General features: G+C 58.1%; 3 protein-coding genes across 5 annotated transcripts; 1 reads left to right on the top strand and 2 right to left on the bottom strand.

Moving 5' to 3' along the window:
• Positions 1 to 10: 10 nt before the first annotated feature.
• Positions 11 to 10,193, bottom strand: ZNF142 (zinc finger protein 142). Of its 3 annotated transcripts, none has more exons than XM_051624029.1 (9): positions 10,121 to 10,193; positions 9,428 to 9,755; positions 8,214 to 8,852; positions 7,687 to 7,947; positions 6,367 to 7,179; positions 5,925 to 6,102; positions 2,042 to 5,276; positions 1,012 to 1,117; positions 11 to 617 (listed from the first exon to the last, which is right to left on the bottom strand). In XM_051624029.1, the coding sequence occupies exons 2-9, from the start codon at positions 9,666 to 9,668 to the stop codon at positions 118 to 120; spliced, it is 5,973 nt and encodes a 1,990-aa protein (XP_051479989.1). In that variant the 5' UTR covers positions 9,669 to 9,755; positions 10,121 to 10,193; the 3' UTR covers positions 11 to 117. The 3 variants fall into 3 exon arrangements, with proteins under 3 accessions (XP_051479989.1, XP_051479988.1, XP_051479990.1); XM_051624028.1 differs by having other exon boundaries at positions 7,687 to 7,950; XM_051624030.1 differs by lacking the exons at positions 8,214 to 8,852; positions 10,121 to 10,193 and having other exon boundaries at positions 9,428 to 9,726.
• Positions 10,194 to 10,279: 86 nt separating this feature from the next.
• LOC127386190 (mitochondrial chaperone BCS1) lies at positions 10,280 to 15,128 on the top strand. Its single transcript, XM_051622815.1, has 8 exons — positions 10,280 to 10,316; positions 11,138 to 11,514; positions 11,792 to 11,931; positions 12,049 to 12,243; positions 12,632 to 12,695; positions 13,046 to 13,215; positions 13,660 to 13,777; positions 14,421 to 15,128. The coding sequence occupies exons 2-8, from the start codon at positions 11,195 to 11,197 to the stop codon at positions 14,671 to 14,673; spliced, it is 1,260 nt and encodes a 419-aa protein (XP_051478775.1). The 5' UTR covers positions 10,280 to 10,316; positions 11,138 to 11,194; the 3' UTR covers positions 14,674 to 15,128.
• Positions 15,129 to 16,329: 1,201 nt separating this feature from the next.
• RNF25 (ring finger protein 25) lies at positions 16,330 to 23,477 on the bottom strand. Its single transcript, XM_051622814.1, has 10 exons — positions 23,401 to 23,477; positions 23,242 to 23,316; positions 23,053 to 23,155; positions 22,903 to 22,970; positions 21,921 to 21,990; positions 21,732 to 21,803; positions 21,056 to 21,196; positions 20,179 to 20,268; positions 19,509 to 19,643; positions 16,330 to 19,393 (listed from the first exon to the last, which is right to left on the bottom strand). The coding sequence occupies exons 1-10, from the start codon at positions 23,451 to 23,453 to the stop codon at positions 18,671 to 18,673; spliced, it is 1,530 nt and encodes a 509-aa protein (XP_051478774.1). The 5' UTR covers positions 23,454 to 23,477; the 3' UTR covers positions 16,330 to 18,670.
• Between the last annotated feature and the right edge of the window lie 81 nt (positions 23,478 to 23,558).

The following is a 23,558-nucleotide window of genomic DNA, read 5'->3' on the forward strand; positions in this document are numbered from 1 at the left end:
GAGATCCCTTTTGTACAGCCACATATTTTACATCTCATATACATATATGCCTATACACACACACATCTCTGCGACACACCTGTGCCACCAGGGCCTTGAAGCAGTAAGGATTCGGCCTCATTGGGAAACACCATCCTTCTCTGCAGGGCACCCTCCTTCCTGCTCCATGCCAGGGGGGCCCTCAGACCGGCTCTCCTTCTGCACAGCTTGGAGGTGGACAGTCGGCATGCTGGGGTCTTTGCCCACCCCCTGGCTGGGGTCGCTGGCCCCACGCTCGGGGTGATGCCTCTGGATGTGTTTGATGACCTGGAACTTCTGTTTGGCTTTGTAGGGGCAGTAGCGGCAGAAGAAGGGGTGCTCGTTGGTGTGGGTCAGGTAGTGGTGGCGCAGGCCGGCTGCCCAGCGGAAAGCCCGCCCACAGGCGTTGCAGACATAGGGCTTCTCCTCACTGTGCTTCTTCAGGTGTGTCTTGAGGAGGAAGCGGGTCTTGAAGGCTTTGCCACACTGCTCACAGATGAAGGAGCGGGCCTCCCGATGCCGAGTCTCCTTGTGCACCCGCAGGGCATCTGCCCGGTTGGTGCAGTACTCACACTCATCGCAGCGGTACGGCTTCAGGCCTGCAGCGACGGGGAAAGCGCTGGGATGGGGGCACGGTGCCCTCCCTCTGGTGCATCTCACCATCCCTGTGACAGCATCAGTCCCCAGGGACCCCCCTACACATCATCCTTGGTGCTGGGAGGGCGCAGCTTGCCAGCAGGCACCTCAAAACCCCCAATTTCCAAGGCACCATGCCTTGGCCCCTGGAGTCCATACTACCCACCTTCCCTTCTGCCCTGGGGTGCTGTCCCCAGCTCACCAGCACATGAGAACATGTTGTCCCTTCAACTGCTGGGAGTCCTCCCCTGCCTCCAGCTGGGCCACTGATAGCAAAGGAAGCATGGAGCTGGGGTCACTGCAGCCCCAATACCCTCCCTGGTGCCCCATGACCCATGCCCAGCAGGCACCACTTACCTGTGTGCTTTGTCATGTGGTACTTGAGCTGGTTCACCCACTTGCACTTGTAGCCGCAGTCAGGGCAGAGGTATTTCCGCTCCTCCTTGTGGATCCGCATGTGGTACTGGGCACAGAGTAAGATGGACAGGGTCAGAATGAGGCCACGTTCCCTGCCCTAGGAATGTGCAGGGTGCTGGGGTGTCTGTGAGGGGCTCAGTCAGCTCTGACACCTCAAACTGCAGGGGGTAAGGAGGGCTGTCTGCTTGCCTGGCAGACTATGGGCCAGGGTGAATCCACAGCAGGGTCAGGATGAGACCCCAACATTGCTGAGCTTGTTCTGTCCCAGGCTGCAGAGGGGTGCAGGCTTTTCTCCCCAGTTTGGTATTTAGGGCAAAGTCCATGTTAAAACTCAGCCCAACAGAGCTAGCTCTGAGCTGAGCATCTTGTGCAGCCTGGCCCAGGAGGCCACAGATGGCTCCAGCTCAGCCTGGCCATTAAAAAAGTCAATATTTCTTTTAGCAAAACCAGACCATTTCCTCTCCATTACCCCATGCCTGGCCCTCCTGTTCTAGGAAAGGCCCTTTTACCATGCATGATGATGCTAACTACTTACAGAAATGAGGGCAGGGTCTCTGACTCTACTTGCAGGAAAGCTGAACTTTCCTTGCACTGAGTCTAACTGGTGCCACACAGCATGCTGCAAGCCAGCAGGAAGCCAAACTTGGCTTTGAGTGGTGCAAGGCTGCACCCAGAGGACACTAGAGACTTCAGTGGGAAGAGGAGCGAACTTGGACAGCTGCCTACCTTCTTGGTTTGCTACAGATCCCCCTTCCCCTTAAACTGCAACAGCAGGGAGCAGGGAAGAAATGTATTTTACTCACAGCAGTTTTATCTGTTCACTTCCCATTCCTGTATGAGCCACAGAACAGGACAGAGGACAAAACATCTCCTTGGGAGTTTCTTCTTTCCCAAATCCCCCTGTCTGGATCCCCCCCAACCCATGTAGATGCAGTAGGATACAGCCCCCGTGCCCAAGCAGGGCTCTCACCTTGAGACGTGAAGGGTCAGCACAGGCGTATTTACAGAGGTGGCACTTGTAGGGCTTCTCACCAGTGTGGATGCGGATATGCCAGGTGATCTTCTGCCTGTTCTTGGTGGTGTACTCGCAGTCTGAGCACTTGTACACGCGGGTGCCCCCGTGGCCCTTCATATGCTGGTCGAAAACGAGCTGGTGGCAGCAGGCGAAGTCGCAGAAAGGGCAGTGCAGAGGTTTGTCCTGGGGGGCGGCCGGTTCGTGGCTCTCCACGTAATGCCGCACCAGCTGCTGTCGCTCCTTGGCTGCAAAGCTGCACAGCTCACAGCGGTGGCTGAAGTGCTGCGTCTTGTGCTCCTCCAATGCCTCCCGGGTGGGAAAGGTCTCCTTGCAGGTGCTGCACTCCAGGTGTGGGTGCTGCTTCTGCATGTGGCACTTCAGCGTGGCTTCGCTGTGGCACACGAAGCCGCAGCGTGGGCAGCAGTAGGACACCTTCTCCTCGTGCCGCCGCAGGATGTGCTGCTTGAGAGCCGTCTCGGAGCTGAAGCGCGCCTCGCAGCGGGAGCAGCCGAAGTTCAGCTCTCCCCGATGGCAGCTGTTGACGTGGCGGGTGATGTCATTCTGCAGGTAGCTGCTGTAGTCGCAGAGCGGGCAGAAGTGGGTGGGCGTCTTCTCGTGCACCCGCAGGCGGTGGATGCGCAGCTTGGAGTTGGTGCCGAAGGTCTGGTTGCAGATGCCACAGGCAATGCGCCCCACGCCGGTGTGCAGGGACTGGTGGGCCTCCAGCCGGTAGCGCCGTGTGGTGCTGAACTCACAGTAGAGGCACTTGTGGGGCTTCACCCCCTCGTGCTTGATGCGGATGTGCTGCCGCAGGCAGCGGGCCTGCTTGCAGGTGAACTCGCACTGGTGGCACTGCAGCTGCGGCCGCTTGCTGTAGTGCTTGCGGTGCAGCTTGCGGTGCAGCCGCAGGGCTTTGGCCACCTCGGAGGTGAACGGGCAGGAGGTGCAGCGAAACTCACCCAGCACCATGCAGCCCCTCTTCTTGTGCGTCTTCATGGCCCGTTCCTGGTGGCAGGTGAAAGGGCAGGTGGGGCAGGAGAAACACCTTCTCTTGGGCAGGGCAGATCTGGGGGAGGCTGCATTCATTGGGGGCTTGCTGGGCTGGCCTGTCTCAACACTGGCCCGGTCCCCTTCAGGGAGCTCAGTGCTTTGGGGTCTGTCCTCCTCAGGATGCACCACATGCTTTTCTGCACAGTGACTCTTGAGTGCCCGCCGGGAGCGGAAAGCCTCAGGGCACAGGGAGCACCAGAACTGCTCCAGGCTCCGGCACCCATCCTCCACATGGGAGGTGATGGTGGAGACACGGGAGCACACGAAGGAGCAGGCGTTGCAGTGCAGCTTCCCTCCCTCCAGCCTGTATTTCTCTGAGGGTTTCCCAGGCTGGAGGGAACAAGCAAGTCCACCTGGGTCATCCCCATCCCTTTGCTGAGGAGGCTCTTCTGCCACCTCTGTGCTGTCACCCAGCAGGTTCTTTTCAGAGGCAGGACAACCCGAGGTCTCTTCCCCAGCCAAGGGACTGCCTGCTGCCTGCATTTTATCAGTCATCAGTTCAGCTTCCCAGCAGCTCTTGGCATGCCCAGATTCCTCCAAGCCTCCCCTCTCGCTCTCCACCATTTCTGTACCATTATCACAAGGCTGGTTAGCAGGTTGGCACAACCCAGGCGGCTCCTGATCAGCTGGTTTGAGGATCTTGTTCTTCTTCATGAGGACCGGGCACTTCTTGAGGAGGTGGGTGTTGAGCCCTCTTTGCTGCTTAAAGCTGGTGCCGCACTCGCGGCACACGAGGGGGGCCCGGCGGGTCTGGCAGCTGCCTTTGGAGTGCAGGGACATGGACTTCTCCTTCCGTGTGATGTATGAGCACTTCTCACACTTAAAGATCTGGCTCTCTGACTGTACCACCAGCATCTGCACCCTGCCCTCCAGCACCAGCGTCTCCGCCTGCTCCTTGTCCTGCTTCCGCAGTGCCTTCAGCACCAACTCTGAGCCACCTCTGGCATCATCAACAGAGGCAGCCACCTCCTCTGGGACAGGCAGCTGGCTCTGCTCAGCCATCTTCATCACACTGAGCCAGAGCCCTGGCAGGTCAGCTTGACCGGTCTCTCTCATCTCAGTGTCTTCCACCAGCTTCTGGTGGTCCGAGCACGACTCCTCGAGGTGGCCCGTTGCCTGCCTCAGGGGATCTTTTTCCTGGCTGTCTCCTGCTGCTACGCTGTCTTTCAGCCTCACTGCCTCATCCTCCTGTACATCTGCCTCCTCTTCCTCAAAGTCTGGGATGTCTTCAAGTGTATTGTCATTGCCCTCCAAACCCAGGTTATCCTGGGAGCCCATCATCTCATAGGCTGTACGAGGCTCCTTGCAGGACATCACTTCCACACTCTCTGGGTGTGCCACACAGGCTTCTCCAGTCAAATGCTCCAGGAGGGGGTCAGAGGAGACGTTCAGTGCCTCCAAGTGCAATGTGCAGCTCTTTGCCACATCCCCAGAAGCAGCGAGCTCAGTTGAGCCTGCAGCAGCATCTCCTCGCATGCAGTCATCTTCCAGGGCATCACCAGTGGTGGGACAGCTCTGCTCCCCCTTGCCCACACTTCCCTCTGCCTCACCGCCACTCTCCGACAGAGCAGCACCCTGCTCAAGGAGAGGCACTATGAATGATTGTTGGTAGCCCTCTTCCCCCTGGGACTCCAGCAAAGGTGGCTTTCCCTTTGTCCACTGCTCCTTGCTGGCACGGGGGGAGCTGGCATCCACACACAGGGCTGCACCGAGCTCGTAGCTGAAGAGTGCCTCGGATGAGCTGACCTCCAGCTCCTTGTTGGCGTAGTTTTCCAGCCAGTCCTTGTCACCGGGAACATAGCCATGAATCTTGCGCTTGTGGAAGAAGAGGCTGGTGTTGCTGAAGGTGCAGTAGGAGCACAGGGCGCAGCGGAACTCCTTCTGTTTGGTGTGCTTGCAGTTCTCGTGGTTGAGCAGTGCCTGCTTGTACTTGGTCTGGTAGGTGCAGTACTGGCACTGGAAGATGGGCACCTGGTAGTTCTGAGAGTGCTTCGCCTGCATGTGCTTCTGCAGCTCATACTTGCGCTTGCAAGTGAAGCCGCACACCTCGCAGATCAGGCTCTTGCCCTGGTGCCGCAGCTTGTGGCTGCTCAGCTGGTCAGCACGGTGGCATCGGTACGAGCACTGGTTGCACTGGTACCTGTGGGGAAAGCAGGATGGGTCAGGCAGCATGAGGAACCTGGGCAGACTGAACCCTGCTCCCTCATTCTGGACACATGGGGAGGGGGTACTGTTCAGTTTGCTGGATCTGATCTTTGCTGTCTGGGCAGCTCTTATCACAAGCAATTCCTCCTTGGCACCGCTGGTGCTTTACACCCTCACCCTGGGGACAGGAGGTATCCCATGGGTATCCCATACAGTGACTGCATCACAGCTGACCACGTCTCACACCAGTAGCACCTCCAGCATTGCTGAAGGTAGGCTAGACCCTCTTTGCTAGGCTAGCAAAGAGGTAGAAACACGTTTTGGCAGGGTTCTGCACTTGCTCAAGCTAGCCTTGGCCCAAGAACATCAAGTAGAGCCCATGAACCCCAGCTCAGAGCTCCACTACTGTGATAATACACCTCCCTGGCAGTGCAGAGGCATCAAAGACAGCTTTGTCTCCACAGCATCATGGTGACAACAACTGGCAAGCATTCTTATGTGCCAGACAGAGCAGGCTGTGCCCACCCCACAAGGCATGAGAGAGTCAGGCACACGATGCAGCCCAGAGCAGCAGAACCCAGAGCAGGATGTGGGGAGTCCTGACTACGCTGCCAGGCCAGCAAAGCCCCAAGTTGAGTCGTACCGGAGATCTCCAGTGTGCTTGCGCATGTGGACGTTCAGGTAGTGCTTCCACTTGGTGATGTACCCGCACTCAGTGCACATGAAGTTCTTGTCGTTGGAGTGGGTCAGCATGTGCTTGGACAAGTAGCTCACATCCCGGCACGTGAAGTTGCAGAGCTCACACTTGTGAGGTTTCTCTCCTGCAGGCAACACAGGAATGCCCTCAGCATGACAGCCAAACAAGGCAACACGGGCTGCCTTCACCTGCAGGGACACCTGCTCAGCAGGAGCTGGGGGTAACAGAAGGGATGGGGCACAGCATGATTTATTTCCCCCAAGCGACACTAGAGCTGTGATGGGACCAGGAGCCCTGTCTCAGCTCTCCCTGCCCACTCAGAGCTGGGGCAGTACCCCCCCCCCCCGATCCCAGCTCACTTCTCATGACCCCTGCAGCAGACACCCACCAGTGTGCAGCAGCATGTGCCGGATGAGGACCCTCTTGTGCGCAGTGGCAAAGGCACACTCGGAGCACTTGTGGATCTTCTCATTGGCGTGCATCTTGCCCACATGGTCATGAAACTCCACGGGGTTGAAAGTGGCATAGGGGCAGAAGCTGCACTGGAGCTGCTCACTGCCTGGGTGCCCCTGCTTCTTGTGTTTGCGGAAAACATGCTTATTGGAGCAGATGAAGTCACACTGCTGGCAGTGGAAGGCATAGTGAGTTTTTCGGTGAGCCTCCATGGCCTCAGCTGTGCCAAAGAGCAGGGAGCAGGCATGGTACTTGCACTCCACTGCCTTCAGGCCGTGCACATCCTTGAGATGACGGACAAATTCCTTCCGGTCCTCTGCACAGTAGTCACAGCCCCCCTGGAAGCAGCTCAGCCTCTTGGGCTCAGCTTTATGAGTCTTCAAGTGCTCTTTGAGGGCCTGGCTGAGCCGAAACTTCTCCTCACAGACAGGGCAGGAGTAAACATCAGAGTAGAAGGTGGATATGTCTTCATGCATGCTGGCCATGTGGCGGTTGAGGGCGTTCTTCTCCACCGAGCTGTAGTGGCAGAGCGGGCAGCGGTGGGCCTTCTCTCCCATCTCCCGCATCATGTGGATTTTCAGCTTGCTTTTGCTGGTGAAGTACTTGTGGCAGTTGGGGCACTGCAGGCTGGGGTCAGGGAAGTGCAAGTGGAGATGCTCCACCAGGTGTGTCCGCTTCTTGAAGCACCGTTTGCATTCAGGGCACATGTGGGTTTTGTAGAGGTACTCAGAGCCCTCTGCGACATCCCCTGAGAGCAGAGGAGGGGAAGCAGTCAGCAGGGAAGAGACAGAGAAGAGCACAGCCAGATGTTGTCTACCTGATCCAGCTGTGCTCCAGTGAGGGCTTATCACATATGTGGTCACACAGCAGCCATTTCCTTAGAGGGACTGTCCCCACCTCGAGCTACCAGCATGATTCAGGTGGGCTCTTTCCAGCACAATATGGGCAAAGATAACGCAGTGCAACCTAAATCAGGCCTGCCTGTTTTCCCTGCTCCCCATGGAGCAGGGCTTCTCTGGCAGGCTTCTGCCTGCTTTTGCCTGAGCCTGGCAGCAGCTGAAGGAATGCATTTCCTTGGCAGAGGAGAACAGTGCACTGGTACATGCAGAAGACACAAGGTTGCTGGATGACACAGGACCCCCATGTCCCACCAGCCCGGCCCATGTTCCCCCACCACTCTTGAGGCTGTGCTGCTTGTTCATAATATAAAGCTTGAGTGGTCCCCTGTGTGGCCCCATGGTGCCCCGCATCCTACCTTTGAAGTGCTGTGCCCGCGGCACCCTGGCTTTCTTGGGAGCTGCCTTCCTGTCCTCTTTGGCTTCACCTTTGCAGAGGCTCTCACCATCCTCCTCCAGCGTCTCATCCCTGCCGCTGTCTGACTCCTCATCTCCAGCTGATGCTTTCTGTCTTTCCAAGGAGCCCTCGCCGGTGCCTGCGGGCTCCGCCGGCCTGGCTTCTGCTGCAGTGGCTTCCCAGCCAGGGTGGCAATTCCCTGTCTCCTCCTGCCCTTCTTCTGCTGCTTTAGTGGGGAAAGACAAAGATTATCATTCTCCAGGTGAGAGGGAGCTATCCTCCCTCACCCACACCATACAAAAAAACTGGCTGAAATGAGGGGCATAAAGCACACCATGGGGAGGAAGGGAAGCTGCAGAAAGTCACAGGAACACAGGGCTCCCCAGCTCTCCAGCAGCACAGCCTCGTCCCCCTCTCCTCCCAGCTATAACTGGGACACAGCCAGCCTCTGCAGCACCCACAGGTCCCAACATCCCCATCCAGCCATACCTGATGGCAGGACGGAGTGCTGCTGGAGGTTGTGGGAGGCTGACACGAGGGTCCTGCCTGTCACAGGAGTCTCAGTGGGGAGCTCTGTGGTGTGTCCCTTCCTATGCTGCCAGAAGAGTTTGGCGTTGGCAGTGACGAAGTCGCAGTGGCCGCAGTGGAAGGGGAAGTGGGTGCGGTGGTGCTGCTCCATGGCCGGGCGGCTGGGGAAGAGCAGGGGGCAGGCACGGGAGGCACAGGACACGGGGGAGGCCCCGTGCAGGCAGCGCAGGTGGCTGCGCAGCTGCTTGCGATCCTCCGTGATGAAGCAGCAGCCCTGCTCGGGGCAGGGCAGGGCTCCTGGCGGGGCGCGGTGGGCCTTGAAGTGCTCCTTGAGTTCGCTAGGTTGCACAAATGTCTCCTGACAGACAGGGCATAGCAGGTGCTCAGGAGTGGAGCCATCCTGCACACTGGCTCCAGGTGGCTTCATGCCTCCTGGCTCACTCTGGCTCTCACTGGTGGAAGCTGACAGTGCTCCAGGGAGCTCCAGGTGCCCTGGAGTGGCCACCAGTAGGCACTGGTGCTGGGACAGCAAAGAGGCCTCTGGGAAGTTCTGGCCACACCTCTTGCAGAAATACAGCTCCACCACTTTGACCAGCACCTCTGTAGAAAGCAAGGGGTGAGTGTCAGAAAGGGCTCTCGCTAGGACCAGAGCTTGGGTCTGGTGGTTCAGTTCCAGCTCCAAACAGGAAGGGTAAACCACTGTTGCCAAAAATTACAATTTGGAGACCTGCAGCCCTCCCCCTGCCTGGGCTATCCTAGGATGCATGCTTCCATCACAGAGGGGACACCACCACCCAGGTGACCACAATGATCAGGTCTGTCCCTTTGCACCTTTAAAGCATCCAGTGATATGAAGCCACCCATTCCTCACAGGATGCCCCCACACTAGACCCTGTTGAGAAGTGTGCTAGGGGAGGCAGCCTGGGTGGAGATCTCTGCCTGGTCCCTACTGATAGCCCAGAGTGAACCCTCTCACTCGCCATGAGGTTCCCACAGCCAGCCTTCCCTACCCACACACTCAGCTTGTGCCAGGTCTGTGCTGAATGGTGGCACCAGACTCACGATGCACACAGGGTCAGAGACACAAGGGCACTGCGGTGTCCCCAGGGAGCTGGCTGGGGACAGTGGCCCTGGCCAAATATGTTTCCCTCCACTCCCTCCTCTGCACCCCATACCTGTGGCATTCACTGCATTGCTCAATGTCACATTTCCAGCCACAGCCTCGATGAATATCTCCACGTTGTTTCCTTCAGCGTGAGCCCCTTCCCCGGGCAACGATGCCTCTGCCAGCAGCAAGTCTTGGCTGGCAGTCAGAGAGGGTGTCCCAGCCAGGCTGGCACTGGCCACACCAGGGCTTCCCACAGCTCCTGCTTCTCCCAGCGTGGGCAGGAGCAGCTCCGAGCGCAGGGCCTCCATCTCCCTGCCGGCACCCTCAGACACAGCCACTTCTGCGCTCACTGCCACCAGGCACTGACTTGGCACCAGGCAGGAGGGCCTCTCGCTCTGAAACAGAAAGCAGCGCTTTAAACAAGGACACAGAAGCCCAGGCGTCCGACGAGATGTCGGGGATCAGCCTGCAGAGCCGATCCCCAGGCAGGGGTATCACCCAGGGTGTCACCATCCCTCCTGCCGCGCCCCAGGCGGGCTCCTGGGGCACAGGGACGCAGGTACCATCCCCAGAGACACCCGGGGGCCTCTCCCTGAGTCCCACAGCCCGGGCCTGCTCCCCGGGCCCAGATGCTGGCGAGGAAGAGCCCACCGCGAGTCCCCGCGGGGCCGGGGCGCTCCCCGCCCCCTCACACCGCAGCCCCGGCCTGTCACCGTCGCCCCAAGCCGGGGGGGCTGGGGTCTAGCCCCGGTGTCCCCACCTCCAGCCCCGGTACATCTCGGCGGTGCGCTCCGGGCGGGAGGGAGCGTCGCCCTTTGTCGCGGCCGGCCCCGCTCCCCGGTGCCGGCCCCGCTCCCCGGTGCCAGCCCCGCTCCCCGCTGCCAGCCGGCGGCCGGGCGGAAGCGGCGCCGGGCGGAAGTGAGGGGCGGGCGCATGGAGAGCGGGGCCGGGCGGAGGTGAGGGCGGCGGGGCCGGGGTCGGTGCCGGAGGGAGGCGAGGGGAGCGGAGGCCTCGCGGTGGAGCCGACCCCTGCTGTGGGGAAGGCTGGTGTGGGGCCGGGTCTCCTGCAGGGGAAGGCGGGTCCCGGTGCTCCCGCTGCGGGGCAGGGACTCTGCCCTGGGCTCCGGGCCTTCCAGTGGGGCAGGGGACGCGCCTCGCTGCGGGCTTGGAGCCTGTTCTGGGGGAGGTGGGTTCTGCTGGAGGGAATGGAGCCTGTCTGTCTGTCTGTCTGCCGGGGAAGGGGCCCCTCCTCACCCCATCTGTCTGGCAGACCCAGCAGAGGGAGCTGGAGAAGCCCCTAAGCCTGTGGCTGGGCGTCCTTATCCAGACAGATGCTGCTTCCTCCGCAGTTGTGCAGCTGTTTCCAGCAGCAAAGAACCAGCTCCTGGCTCAGCCTGAGGATGCGTTTCAGCTTTTTGAAACAATAGACCATAAATAATTGCAGGGCTTAGTGATTTCTAGCTGTTTAAAGAATCAAACTGTGTACAACTCTGGGCTTGTTGTCCTGGCTGATGAAGCGGCAGATGCTCCTTTGGTGGCCTGAGAGTCTCCAGCTCCGGGCCCCCTCCCGGCTGTCTCATCCAGAGGCTGCACAAGGGAAGAGTCTCCTGCAGCCAGGGACTGTCTGAACCCCCAGTAATAAGATAAGCACGGGTGTGGGAGATTCAAACGTGCCAGTCTGCCTTTTGCCTTGAGAAGCAGCCACTATCAAGGCCAAGGGACTGAGTGCGATTTGCTGCATCCCCTGCTGCCACGCAGTTCTTCTCTTTTCGCACAGGTTTGTTTCCAGAGCACAGAGACGATGCTGTGGAAAGGAGCCACTTAGCCTCCCACAATGCCCTTTTCTGACTTTGTCTTAGCACTGAAGGACAACCCGTACTTTGGAGCTGGGTTTGGCCTGGTGGGGGTGGGCACAGCCCTGGCATTAGCCCGGAAAGGGGCCCAGTTTGGGCTGGTGGCTTTCAGGCGCCATTACATGATCACCTTGGAGGTGCCCAGCAAGGATAAGAGCTACCACTGGCTGCTGAACTGGATCTCCCACCACGCCAAGCACACGCAGCACCTCAGCGTTGAGACGTCGTACCTGCAGCATGAAAGCGGGCGCGTCAGCACCAAGTTTGACTTTGTCCCCAGCCCTGGGAACCATTTCATCTGGTAAGGGAGGGCAGGGGAGAAACAATCTGGGGACTGACCTTTGTTTTAGCAAGGAATCTCCAACGTGGGTGGCCTGTGGAGGCAGCAGAGAGGATCCTGCCCTCTCCTTGGGTGTGGATTAGGTCAGGAGATGGAGAGTAGCAGAAGGAGTCTGTATGCATCAGCAAAAAGTGGTTGCTTTAGCTGAGATGAGTGTTTCCCTTGATTCATGACCTGGGCAGGGCTCAGCTGTGTGGTGCTGGACCCACTGTCCCCCAAACCCATCTTCCCTCTCCAGGTACCGCAGGAAGTGGATTCGCATTGAGCGCAACCGGGAGAAGCAGATGATCGACCTGCACACGGGGACCCCCTGGGAGTCTGTCACCTTCACTGCGCTGGGCACCAACCGGGAGATCTTCTTCAATATCCTCCAGGAAGGTCTGTAGTGGAGCTGTGACGGGCCCTGCTGGGAACGGCCTGCTCCCTGGAGACGCCCAGGGCTGCACAGGAGATCCTTTTCCCTGCCAGCTGTCCCCTCTGCCTCTCTCTCTGCAGCCCGGGAGCTGGCGCTGCAGCAGCAGGAGGGCAGGACGATCATGTACACAGCCATGGGAGCAGAGTGGCGGCCGTTCGGCTTCCCCCGCCGCCGCCGGCCTCTCAGCTCGGTGGTGCTGGAGGAGGGTGTGTCGGAGCGGCTGGTCCAGGACGTGAAGGAGTTCATCGACAACCCCAAGTGGTACAGCGAGAGAGGCAAGGCTCTGGTGTGCTGTCTTCTGTGCCCAGCGGGGCTCCTTTACCCCCACACCCACAGCTGTGAGGCACCACCTTGGGCATGTCCCGCAAATGACCGAGCCCAGGTGCTGAGGTCAGGCCTGGGTCTGCAAAGGGACAAATTCCCCTCGGTTTAGTTCAGTCCTAGAAACCACAATAAGCCATGGAGTTCGTTGCTCCTGTGACACTGCTGTGGGGTGGGGCGGAATGCCTGTAGTCCTCTCGGGAGGAGGCTGCAGGGATATTTTTACCTGCTGCTTGTCTTCCTGTGGTGCATTCTTTATGTGTTCTCAGCACAGCCACAGGGCTCTGGGGGAGAGAGCTTAGAGCAACCCAGCTGGTTCCTAAAAGGACATTGTCTCCCTAGGGATCCCCTACCGAAGAGGCTACCTGCTGTATGGTCCTCCGGGCTGTGGGAAAAGCAGCTTCATGTGAGTGTTGTCAGCTGGTGAGCAGCCATTTTCCTGCCAGGGCACTGCAGCCTCTGGTGAGATGGTGTGGAGGGATTTGGGTTGGAAATGCAGGAATGGGCTGTGCCTCTTGCACAGTACCTGCTGTCAGTATTCACACTGGTGACACTGACAGGCTGGGGTGATGAGCCATCTGTGTCCGTGCTTTGCACAGCAGGCTGAGCAGAGGATCCCACCTGCCTCTGCATCCCAGCCCCACTGAGGGAGGATGCCTATGCCCTCTTCCCTGCTGCTGGGCAGGGAGATCTGGTTCTTCCTCTGCTCTGGGCTTTCTGGCTGTGATTCACCCCTGTGGTTTGTGTCCTTCCCAGAACAGCCCTGGCTGGGGAGCTGCAGTACAGCATCTGCCTGCTGAGCCTCAGTGACCACAGCCTCTCCGATGACCGGCTCAACCACCTCCTGAGCGTGGCACCGCAGCAGAGCATCATCCTGCTGGAGGATGTGGATGCTGCCTTCACTAGCCGGGACCTTGCTGCCGAGAGTGAGTGGTGTTCCCATTCCCAGGCTGACAGTGGGAGGGAGGTTTGCTAGTTGTGCTGGGGAGAAGTTTGGACTGGGCGGCTCTGCTGCACCAGCAGAGACTGGGAGTGGGCAGATCTCTGGGGCTGTAGGGGCCAAGCTGGACTTCACCCAGTTTTGGCTAGGCCATGTAAGGGGAAATTTGGGTCCTTTATCCTCAGGCAAATAAATACATCTTGCCCAGCATGAGGGAGGGGGGGATTTTCCCTCTCATTCTCTTTTTGAGTTCCCAGGGTGAGGGTGGGCAGAGGAAATGACTATGCTGCTAGGGAGAGGCAGAGGGTCAGTCTCTGGGCAAGGGGAGAGCAGGAGGCTTGGCATAGCCCTCAGGTGATAGGGAGGTGGCCCACAAGACTGCATGGAGCAAGTGGCAGGTGGGTGTGATCTCAGACACTTCTCTCCCCAGACCCGGCTGTGTACCAGGGCATGGGACGCCTGACCTTCAGCGGCCTCCTCAACGCGCTGGATGGTGTGGCCTCCACGGAGGCCAGGATTGTCTTCATGACCACCAACTATGTGGACAGGTCAGAGCTGCCCTCTGGAAGGGAACAGGGATGGGAAAACCTTGCTCCCTCTTGATGGGGTTTGTGGGGGGCTATTTTCATCCTCCAGTGGGAAGACTGGGGGTCCAGCTTTCCCAAATCCTCCCTTAGGATGTAAATTCCTTGACTGCTAATCAGGATCCCTTTTGCTGGAGCCTTGGCTGCTTCCTTGCTGTTCAGACAAATGGTTGTGCCCTTCAGGAGTGGTACCAGCTTCCTGCCCTGCAGGTTTTGGGGTTGTGGTCGTGCTGCCAGTAAAACGTTGGCCCCAGGCACAGCACCTTGGTTTGGCAGGATGGAGCCTGTCCTGTGGGAGGCTTGGCTCCAGACTGAGCTGGAGTTGTTGAAGTTGCTCAGGGAATGGGCAGAGATGTTTGTCAGGACATGCTTGTCCTCTCCCAGAGCCAGCTCTTCCCCAGCTCTCTCGCTTTTTTTGGGTTGATTTCCCCCTCAGCCCCCCAGGGACAAACCTCTTCCCCTCCTTTACCATCCCACAGTGCAGAGCGCCTTGCAGGCAGGACAGTCTCTGGCTGTGCTAGTGTGGATGAGAGGTGCTTCCTGCAGGACCCACCCTGCAGAGACATCTCTGATCAGGTTCTCAAGGCTCCCTCGTGTCTTTTGGCAGGCTGGACCCGGCCCTGGTGCGTCCTGGCCGTGTGGATCTCAAGCAGTACGTGGGCCACTGCTCCCATGGGCAGCTTGCCTGCATGTTCCAGCGCTTCTACCCCGAGCAGCCTCCAGCTGCAGCCCAGCAGTTTGCCCAGCAGGCACTGGCCGTCTCCAAGCAGCTCAGCGCTGCCCAGGTGCAGGGCCACTTCATGCTCTACAAGATGGACCCTGAAGGAGCCATTTCAAACATAGGCTCCATCCTGCAGTGACCAGGGGCCAGCTTTCCCTGGCTGTGCTGAGAGGACTGGGACAAGGATGTGGCCATCCTAAGGGTGCTGTGGAGCTGTCCAGCCATGCAGAGAATTGAGAGATCCAGGTCTCTGTTAATCTCTGCCCCTGCAAAGCCTTGGGTTTTTATTAAAACACACGGAGAGTCAGAGCTCTCGGCCTTGCAGCAGGGAGAAGGAATCAGCTCTTGCCGCTCCCCAGATTTGGGTGCTGCTGCACTGGCCCTGCTCACTGGTGTGTGCCTCATGCTGGGACAACCCTAAGCTGCCCAGGCTGCTGGATGTGAATCCCCTTCCTTGCAGGACAGCCTGGGTGTGCCCCAAAAGGGCATTTCCTGGGGGCAGGACACTGGGGTGCTGCACTGCTGAAGATCTGCTGGTCTTTGAAGGGACAGTGGTCATCTCTGGTGTTGGAATATCCTCTGTGAAGTGCGCAACATGGCTCTTAGCTCTCTGTTCCCTTTGCCTGTTAGTTGCCCCACTGTCCAGCTGCTGGTCCAGAGCCCTCCTGACCAGGGCCTGGCATGGCCAGTACTGCAAATCCAGAGTGTTTTACAAAAAAGCAGCTCCCAATAGAGCTCTTGTCCCTGCGGCTGCAGGCTGGTGCCACAGCTCCTGCCCTGTCAGGCTGTGAGAACAAGTCGCTGATCTGCTTGGACATCATTCCTGGGTAGGCATGACTGTCCTCCTGCTAGAGGAGGAGATGGGCCCTGAAGCTACTGCAGACCTGTGTGGGGGCAGATGAGAGGCTTTGGCTGGTTACAGGGTATCTTCCAAGATCTTGATGTTAACCCAAATACGAATTTCTGCAGACAGACCAGCTCAGTGCAAGGTGCAGAAATCCCTGTTGGAGGCAACTACTACTCTCCTTCCAACAGGAGAGGCCCAGCATGGCTGAAGGAAGGATTTGGCCCGCTGCTGGTAGTTTCACAGCCTCTTGTCACCAGGCTTCATTCCTGCCAGGAACAAAAGTCCTGGATGGGCTGGTAGAGCCACAGGTATCTGGAATGCAGTGGAGAAGCCAGAAGGTTCTCCTTCCCAACACCACAGAGCCAGGGGACACAGTATGTGTGCTGACCCAAAGGACAAGCCAGCCAGAGCCTCCCCTCCCTGTTCCCTATTTCAGAGTGCCAAAATCAGCTTCCCCAGAGCCAGCCCCATGTTCATGTCCTCACTTCAGGGACTGTGCCACCGTGGTGGGGCTGAAGGAGCTGGTTCCAGGCCAAACCCAAACGTTGGGTTGCTGCTCAGCCCTCCTCTGGGCTCCACCCTGCAGGACCAAGGGGGAAGCTGAGAGCACTTGGGGTATGAGGGGGCCCAGCTGAATTTCAGCACAAATGGGCGCTGCTTTGGTGCAAGTCTAGACTCTCAGACATTTCTGGGAGTGAAGGGTTGATTCTGTGGCCACAGGGGAGCCCTCAGGGTGGCTCCCAGAGCAGGGTGCTGCTGCTGGCATCCCAAACCCTGTGCTCGGTCTTCCCGCAGATGCTGACTGCTTAGATCCAGCCTCTTCCCTCAACGCTGGGGAAATCAAAACTGGCCGGTGAGTAGAGGGCAAATGCCTCACAGCAGTCTGGGAGGATGGGGGAGTGGAGGGAGAGCCAAGGAGGCCCAATGCCACCACACAAGAGCACAGGCAACGTTTGTCACTGCTTGCTTTTAATAGTGTTAATGCTACAGACGCTGCCACTGCCCCTCTGCCCGGCCCGAGTGCTTTTGCCCATCAAATCTCACAACAGCCCTGTGAGGTAGGTGGGTAACGCAGGTGGACGCCAAGCCAGGAGCCCTAGGGTAGGTTGCAGGCTCCATTCCTTCCAATGTGGAGGTTTGTTTTGTTTAGCCTAAATTTATTTCCACATGCTGTTGCAAAATGTCCTGTCCTCCAGGCTGACAGCAATGAGTCAGAAAGGTGAGGGGCCCTATTAATTCCCTGATCCCAGGAAAAATCCCTCCGCTCTAACACATCTGGCATTTAACTGAAGTTACCCCAGCCCTAGCTCACACCAAGTTCCATGGCTGAACATGTTCCAAACACCAGGCACAGCAGTCTTCCTGCTGAGAGTTGAGCCTGGCTGACTGGAGGAAGCCATGGAACTTCAGCGGCTGTGAGGAACAGAGGTATTAGTTTCTTTCAGGACATAATAAAAAACCTTTCTGGACCATGGCAATTTGGCAAGTGAAGGCAGGAGGCAGCAGAACGAGCACCAATGTCAGATACAGTTTACACTTTGTCACCCAAGTGTGGACAGGCTGTTCAACCAAGAAGCAGCTGGAACAAAGAGTGAGCACTGAAGAAAAATTAGGGCTCTCTTCAGGGAGCGAATGCTCAGCCTTTGTCCACAGCAGGGCATGATGTCTGGCTCTCAGATCCCCAAGCCCAGGACAAGTAGTGTAGCCTCAGACCAAGGAGGGGGGAAAAAAAAGCTTTTAGAGCATTAGGGTTGAAAACAGGACAGTGCTGGAAATTTAAGAATGGAAAGTTCTTGGGCAGAAGGTTAAGCCAGCCCCTTCAGGACAAGGCCAGGCCTGGAGCAAGCAGGGCAGCAGGTGAGGAGGGCCTGTTCAAGAGACAGCTTCTGGGCACCCTTCACATGCCGAAGGATCAGCCAGGCAGATGCAGCAACAATGCCCTAACAGCTGGCACACAGCCCTTGGCTTCTGAGGGACCTAACCCCAGCACTGGCAAGTCCTTTGCAGCATGGCCATTTCTGCACTCAGCAGGAGGAGGAAGACAGTAACAACCCACAAGTGGCTAGAGGAAAGGTGGGGGGCACAAGGCACAAACAAGTGTGAAGGAATGAGTACAGTCAGGGTCTGGCTGTACCTGGGTCAGCTTGCACTGAGGCAGGCAAAGCAGGGACTGGAGCCCTCCTGCACCCAGGAGTGCCAGGGGAAAGTCTTCTGTGGGCCTGGGTGTAGGGAGCAAGGAGGGGGGTGAGCAATACCTGGGATCAAAACCTTCACTCCAAACAGCAAAGAACAGGAACGAGAGGACAGAGAAAACAGAGGGAGCAGGCTCTGGAAAAGACCCAATGAATTAATTTGTAGCAGTGTGCCACTTCAGAGGTTTGGGACTGCCCTTTGGGGCTCTGGAGTGGGACACTTTACATCTGTGAAGCAGCAGCAGAAGGAACTGCACCAAGTCAGATTAAACAGCAAGTCCTCATTTCTTTGAAGCAAGATCAGCTTGTAGTTGAAAGGAGGGTAAGACTATCCCAAGTATCAGCACATGTCTTCACTCCGGGCTGTCAGGAGCTCCAAGAGACAGCCTGGCCTTAGAGCAGGATCCCAATATACTGGCTGCAGAGCAGAGTGCTCTTTCCAGGTCTCCCAGATCAGCTTCTGCCTGCGCAAAGCAGCTGAAGGACATTGCAGGAACTCCAGCTAAACTCAGGCTTCCTGGGGGAGCAGGAAGGACTTGCTATGGGAGAAGTGATGTCTCCAAGGGACAGGGCCAGCAGTTGAGAAGGTGCTCTGAGAAGGACTAGAGGACACAGCAAGCTGAGCTCCAGGCTGCTGCCCTGGCACAGCCTCATCACCTGGCACCACCACAGCTCTGTCAGAAAACTGACTTCCAGGGAAGGTCCTGCCACAACTCTGTCTCTGCTGTGGCACTGTGCTGGACACAGTCCTTTTGCCCTGTAGATATGCACGTTTTTTGGCAGCTCACATACAGGGATGATGGCTGCAGGTCCTCAGTCAGAGCTTCCTTTGTCCTCTGGGTCCTCCGATACCACGGCTGACAGGATCTGTCCAGGAGTCAGCTTCTCTAGTGCTGGTGACAGCCAGTCACTCACATGAGGATGCTTTCCCCTGCACATACCCTGATAACACTGCCCATCTCAAGCTGTGCCACATGCCATCTGCCTCTTCTCTCCCAAGGGATACAGTGTCTGCTTGCTACTGCTCCACCAGAGCTTTCATTGTTCTCCCCAGAAACGGCCCTTGCCTCCCCCAGCCCAGCCCCTCACCAGTCCTGCTAGGAGCCACTCTCCTTCTCAAGGACATGGGCTTCTCGTCCACTGGGCCTGAACACCCCTCGCCCTCTTGGTGCTCTGGGGTAGGAACCATGCTCCCGGGCCCTGGACCTCTCCCACCTCCCATAATCCCAGGGCCTGTGGTGGGCCTGCCAACTGGGAGCTGCTCTGTGGTCACTGCGGTTGAACGCCAGGTTCTCCTTTTCCCTGCCCTGGGCCTCAGCCCCCTCCTCTGGGTTCCATCTTTCCACATCATGGTGCTCCTCTTTCAAGTCCACTGCCTCTTTTGCTGGTGAGGAGTCTTCAGGGCACAACTCCTTTCCCTCAACCGAGGCAGCAACCCTGCTTCTGCAGTGAGGCTTTGGAAAATCTTGGCTGTGCCTCCCACCAGGTCTCCGCTCTGGTCTCCGGCTGAAGCCCCTGGGCCCCCTGGAGCCATGGAGCAGACGACAGGCTTCCTCTGCTGGTTCCTGCAAGCCACTGCACGAGTGTCTGCCCTGGCCTTTGGGGCCTGGCCTTTCCCCTCTGTGCCTCTCCCTCTTGCTCTGTTGCTCCCTGGGCAGAGCAGGCCTCTCGGGCTGCCCAGCTTCTGCCCTGGCCTCTGTTGCCCCAGCTGGCTCTGGAGCTGAGGCTGGGCCGGGCGGTGGGCGCCCGTCAGCAGAGCCCGCGCTCCCCGGCAGCTCGGAGGCAGTGGCTGCTTGGCCTGAGTCAACAGCAGCTGGAGGCTGAAAGAAAGAAGCCACCGGTGAAGCAAGAGACAGGGCAGTCCCACAGCAGATGACATCACTAGGTGGGGCAGCCCAGGCCCCCCTTGCCAGCTCTCTGCCCCCAGTGCCATACCGCCTGGAGGCTGATGAAGTAGCGGTTCCTCTCTGCCTCAGGGTCAATGATGCCCCCTTTCTCTTGCTGTCTCTTGAAAATCAAGCGCAGTTCTTCCCGGTGCTGCAGCGTCTTGGCATCCGGCCTGTACGGCTCCTGAGTGGCAGAAAGCAAGGCAGGGTAAGGGCTCTATCAACACCTAGCAGGGGAAGGCAGCTACTCCCCAAACCCTCTGCTGATCACACAGCACCCAGGCACCCTGCTTCCCTTTGCCATATTTGACCAGGCCTACAGATGCACCTGAAATCCCTAGGCAGAGGGTGCCAGCACAGACCTACCATTCCTGCTGTGACTGCTTTGGGACATTCTGCTGTGGGGAGAGGTGCTGAGCAGCTACAATCCGGTCACTCTCCTGATTAGATCCCAGTAAGTACAGGGATCTAAATTCATGCCCCAAAGCAGAATCACCACTACCCTAGCACATCTGTGCAAGACCCAGGGTTAAACAACTAAACCTGCTCTTTGCAGACACATCAGAGTCAGGAGACACCCTGATGGGTTTTGTGATCTGCTTTTTGGGTGGGCCACCTGGGAGAACCCGAGAGCATGCATTCCTTCATCCACTGTAATGCCCCAGTGAAGCAACCCCAGCAAGCAGGTGCAGCTGGGCAGGTGAGCCCCCTTCTCTTACCAGCGGGTGCTGCGGGGGCGGCGCTGCCTTCAGAGCACAGAGATCGTAGACCAGGGTCTCCCGGCACACAGGGCACTGCACACCCACTTCCTGCAGGGAGGCAAGAGGTGATTCCAAACCCCCACAGTGACCCGGCCCACGCTGGATAACTCCAAACTGGAAGCAGAACAGGGCGACCTGCTTCCCTCTTCTGCCGGGGCAAGGAAGCCTGCGGGGGTTCCAGCAGCAGGAAAGCAGCCTGGTGTCTCAGTGATGGCTAGGGAAGGTACCTCCACATTGAGATTTGTGCTCCAGTGGCTGACTGCTGTACAAGCCACCTCTGTCAGCACTTATGGCTCCAGTCCTCCTTAGGCTAGGATCTATTTTCCCCCACTCCAAAGAGGAACTTGAAATCTAGGCACCACCTCTTTGAAAGGGTTTTGCAGGAAGGAGTCTTTGACTTGTTTCAAGCTTAGCTGCAGCTGACAGCTCTTTCAACAGAGAGGCCATGAGACCCCGAGAGCTGCCCAGGCAGGTTTTATCACCCCAGAATGTAGGTGATTCTTTTTATCCTGCTGCAAACACCTGCAGTTCAAGGACTAGGGAAGGAACTCTCTTTTCTAACTCCTGCAGTTCCCGAAGTCCAAAAATGCAACCCTCCTGTCCCCTTACACAGCTGACACTGGCCCAGAGATCCAATAAACCAACTGCTAGAGTACTAAACAGTCGGGATAATTTTGGTTGGAAAGGTCTGATCCCTACTCTGATTCTCAGTGCAGGCAAGATACTGCCCATGCTGCTGGGTCAGGCTAGCTCTCGCTCCATGTCCGGAAGGGGGTGACAGAGATGTCATGAGGGGCTGTGCAGGGGGCAGAGGAGGGAGCCCAGGGCTGTGTACCCGTTTGGGGGATGGTGCCAGGTGCTGCTCTCTCTCCTCCTGCTGCATGAGGATCTCCTCCTCCATGTGCTGGACATAGCGGGCCAGGCAGTGGGCGTGGAAGTAGTGGTAGCACTGGGTCTTCGTGAAGGCTTCTCTCTCCTGTGGAGGAGAAAGGGCAGCTTTAAAGGGTTTCTGAGCACAGGGTGGTGTAGCCTTCCCAGCTGAGGTGGGTTTTCACTTCTCTGTCAGTGCTAGCACTAGAGAACTAGTGCTATAGCTGGCAGAGGCACACATCATCTGCTGGGCTTCATCTCTACTTCCTCAGCTCTTACTGGGACCCGCTCCCTGTTCCAAGAGTAAGAAACACTCCTTATGTCAAGATGCAAAGTTTTTGTGACTGATTTCTCTGCATGTGTTCCTGAGTAAGCAGCAATCTTCCCACCTGATGTCTTCTCGTTCCCAGACAGGCACCACCACTCCTTGCAACATGGACAAGGCAAGCTCCCCTGTCACTGCAAGCTCCCTAGTCACCACAGACCTCAGCACCTACATGGATGCATCCCAGTCTCTCCTGACCACCTGTGTGCTGAACACCCTGGTCCCATGCTGATATCCCAAGCTTCAAGCCCAAGGCTCCCCATTCTCTTGCCTCACTTCCCAAACCAGCTTGTGGGGCAGAAGGACACATTCCTACCTGGAATCCATAGAGGCAGATCACACACTGGCCGTGAGGAATGTTGTTGTCAGTGAGAATCTCCTTCCCCTTCTGTGGAAGCATTAAAGCAAACATTTCATGCAGCATGGGTGCAGGGCTGTCCCACCTCTCAGGCAGTCAGGAACCAGTGTCTGTGGCAGGTCACCCTGAATATCCCCCAACTCTCACCTCAATCAGCTCATACAGCACCTCTGTCCCCAGCCTGGCTTCAGCAACACTTCTGAGGGTCTGGGAAATCCTATGGAAAAGCAGCAGAAACGTTTAACACAGATGTCCCACATACCTGTCACCCTGCCACAATGACAGGAGAAAGAAAGAGAGCACTGTCCTTCAGGCTTTGCCTGCAGCACAGGATGGGCACACACATATTTACATGCTCTCCCAGCTCCCCACAAGCCAGTGCACAGGAAACCTTTGTGCTCAAAAGGCCTTGCAAGAGCAGGTTTGCTGACTGCCTTGGCTCAAGGTCACCCACCACCCTTTGGTTTGGGTGAATCTCAGGCTGTTTATCTGATGGCAGCCCCAGAGCAGGTCTGGTGGCAGCTGCATTACTCCTGTGCTGCCAGCAGCTACCAGCTTCTCTCTGCACACACTCTGCTGCACCAAGGACAGGAGCAGAAGGGCAACAAGGGGCTGCCCAAGGACTAGCTTCAGTCCCACCTCTGTCAAAGCAGGACCAAAAGCTTCAAAGGCCCAAGGGACTCAGATGATATTTCAGGGGAACAAAAATGATTGGACCCTTGGTGTCAAAATCCCAACAGCGGCTCTGGTTTTAAACTGAAAGAAGGTGGATTTAATTAGGTATTGGGAAGAAGCTCTTGACTGTGAGGGTGGTGAGGCACTGGCACAGATTGTTCACGGTAGCTGTGGATGTCCCCTCCCAGGAAGTGTTCAAGGCCAGGCTGGATGGATGTGAGCAACTTGGTCTAGTGGTGTCCCCGCCCGTGGCAGGGGGGTTGGAACCAGATGGTTTTTAAGGTCCCTTCCAACCCAAACCATTCTATGATTGAAGACAAGGCAATTTAGGGATCCGTATCCATCTGTTAACCAGACACAGAGAACCGAGTTTGACAGACAGCTTTGCCAGCAGTTCTGTCTCCCGGATCTCTGGAGGAAGGGATCACCTTCTCCCCACCCTCCTGGCACTCACTTTTGAATTTGCTCATCTGACAGCCCCCGGGGGTTCCTGATTGAGATCTCCGGAGCTTTGCTGGGATACTAGGAAGAAAAAAAAAACAAAAAGAGAAACACCCACAGCAGAGGAAGGAAGGCGCAGGGCGCGGGGGGGGCGGCAGGCTACCTGGGGGGGCACGGAGAGCACCAGGGTGAAGCGAACGTACTGGGCGTCCTGGTCCTGCCCCGTGGCGGGGTGCAGGGTGATGCTGACCTCCCAGGGCTCCCACCTGGGGGGCAGGCCGAGGTGAGGGGCTGCGGGAGCGGGGCCGGGCGCGGGGCAAGGGGGTTGGGGGGAGCGGAGGTCGGTACGTACCTGCCCCGGCCCCGCACCACCCGCAGCTCCTCCAGGTAGATGGACTCCAGCACCTCCACCTCCGGCGGCAGCGCCCTGCGGAGACGCGGCGGGGTGAGGCGGCGGCCCGGCGGGGCCGGGCGGCGGGGCCGGGGAAGGGGGGGGACGTGTGCGCTTTACCAGGCCGCCGCCTCCGCCGCCGCCGCCTCCGCCTCCTCCGCGGCCGCCGCCATCTTCCCGCACGCCCCGGGCGCGGAAGCGGAAGCTGCGCGAGGCGAGCGCGCGGCGGGGCGTTGCTAGGCGACGCGGCGGGGCCGGGGCGGCCGGGCCGGGGCAGC

Source organism: Apus apus, chromosome 6, assembly GCF_020740795.1.
Source record: "Apus apus isolate bApuApu2 chromosome 6, bApuApu2.pri.cur, whole genome shotgun sequence".
NCBI classification, from domain to species: domain Eukaryota; kingdom Metazoa; phylum Chordata; class Aves; order Apodiformes; family Apodidae; genus Apus; species Apus apus.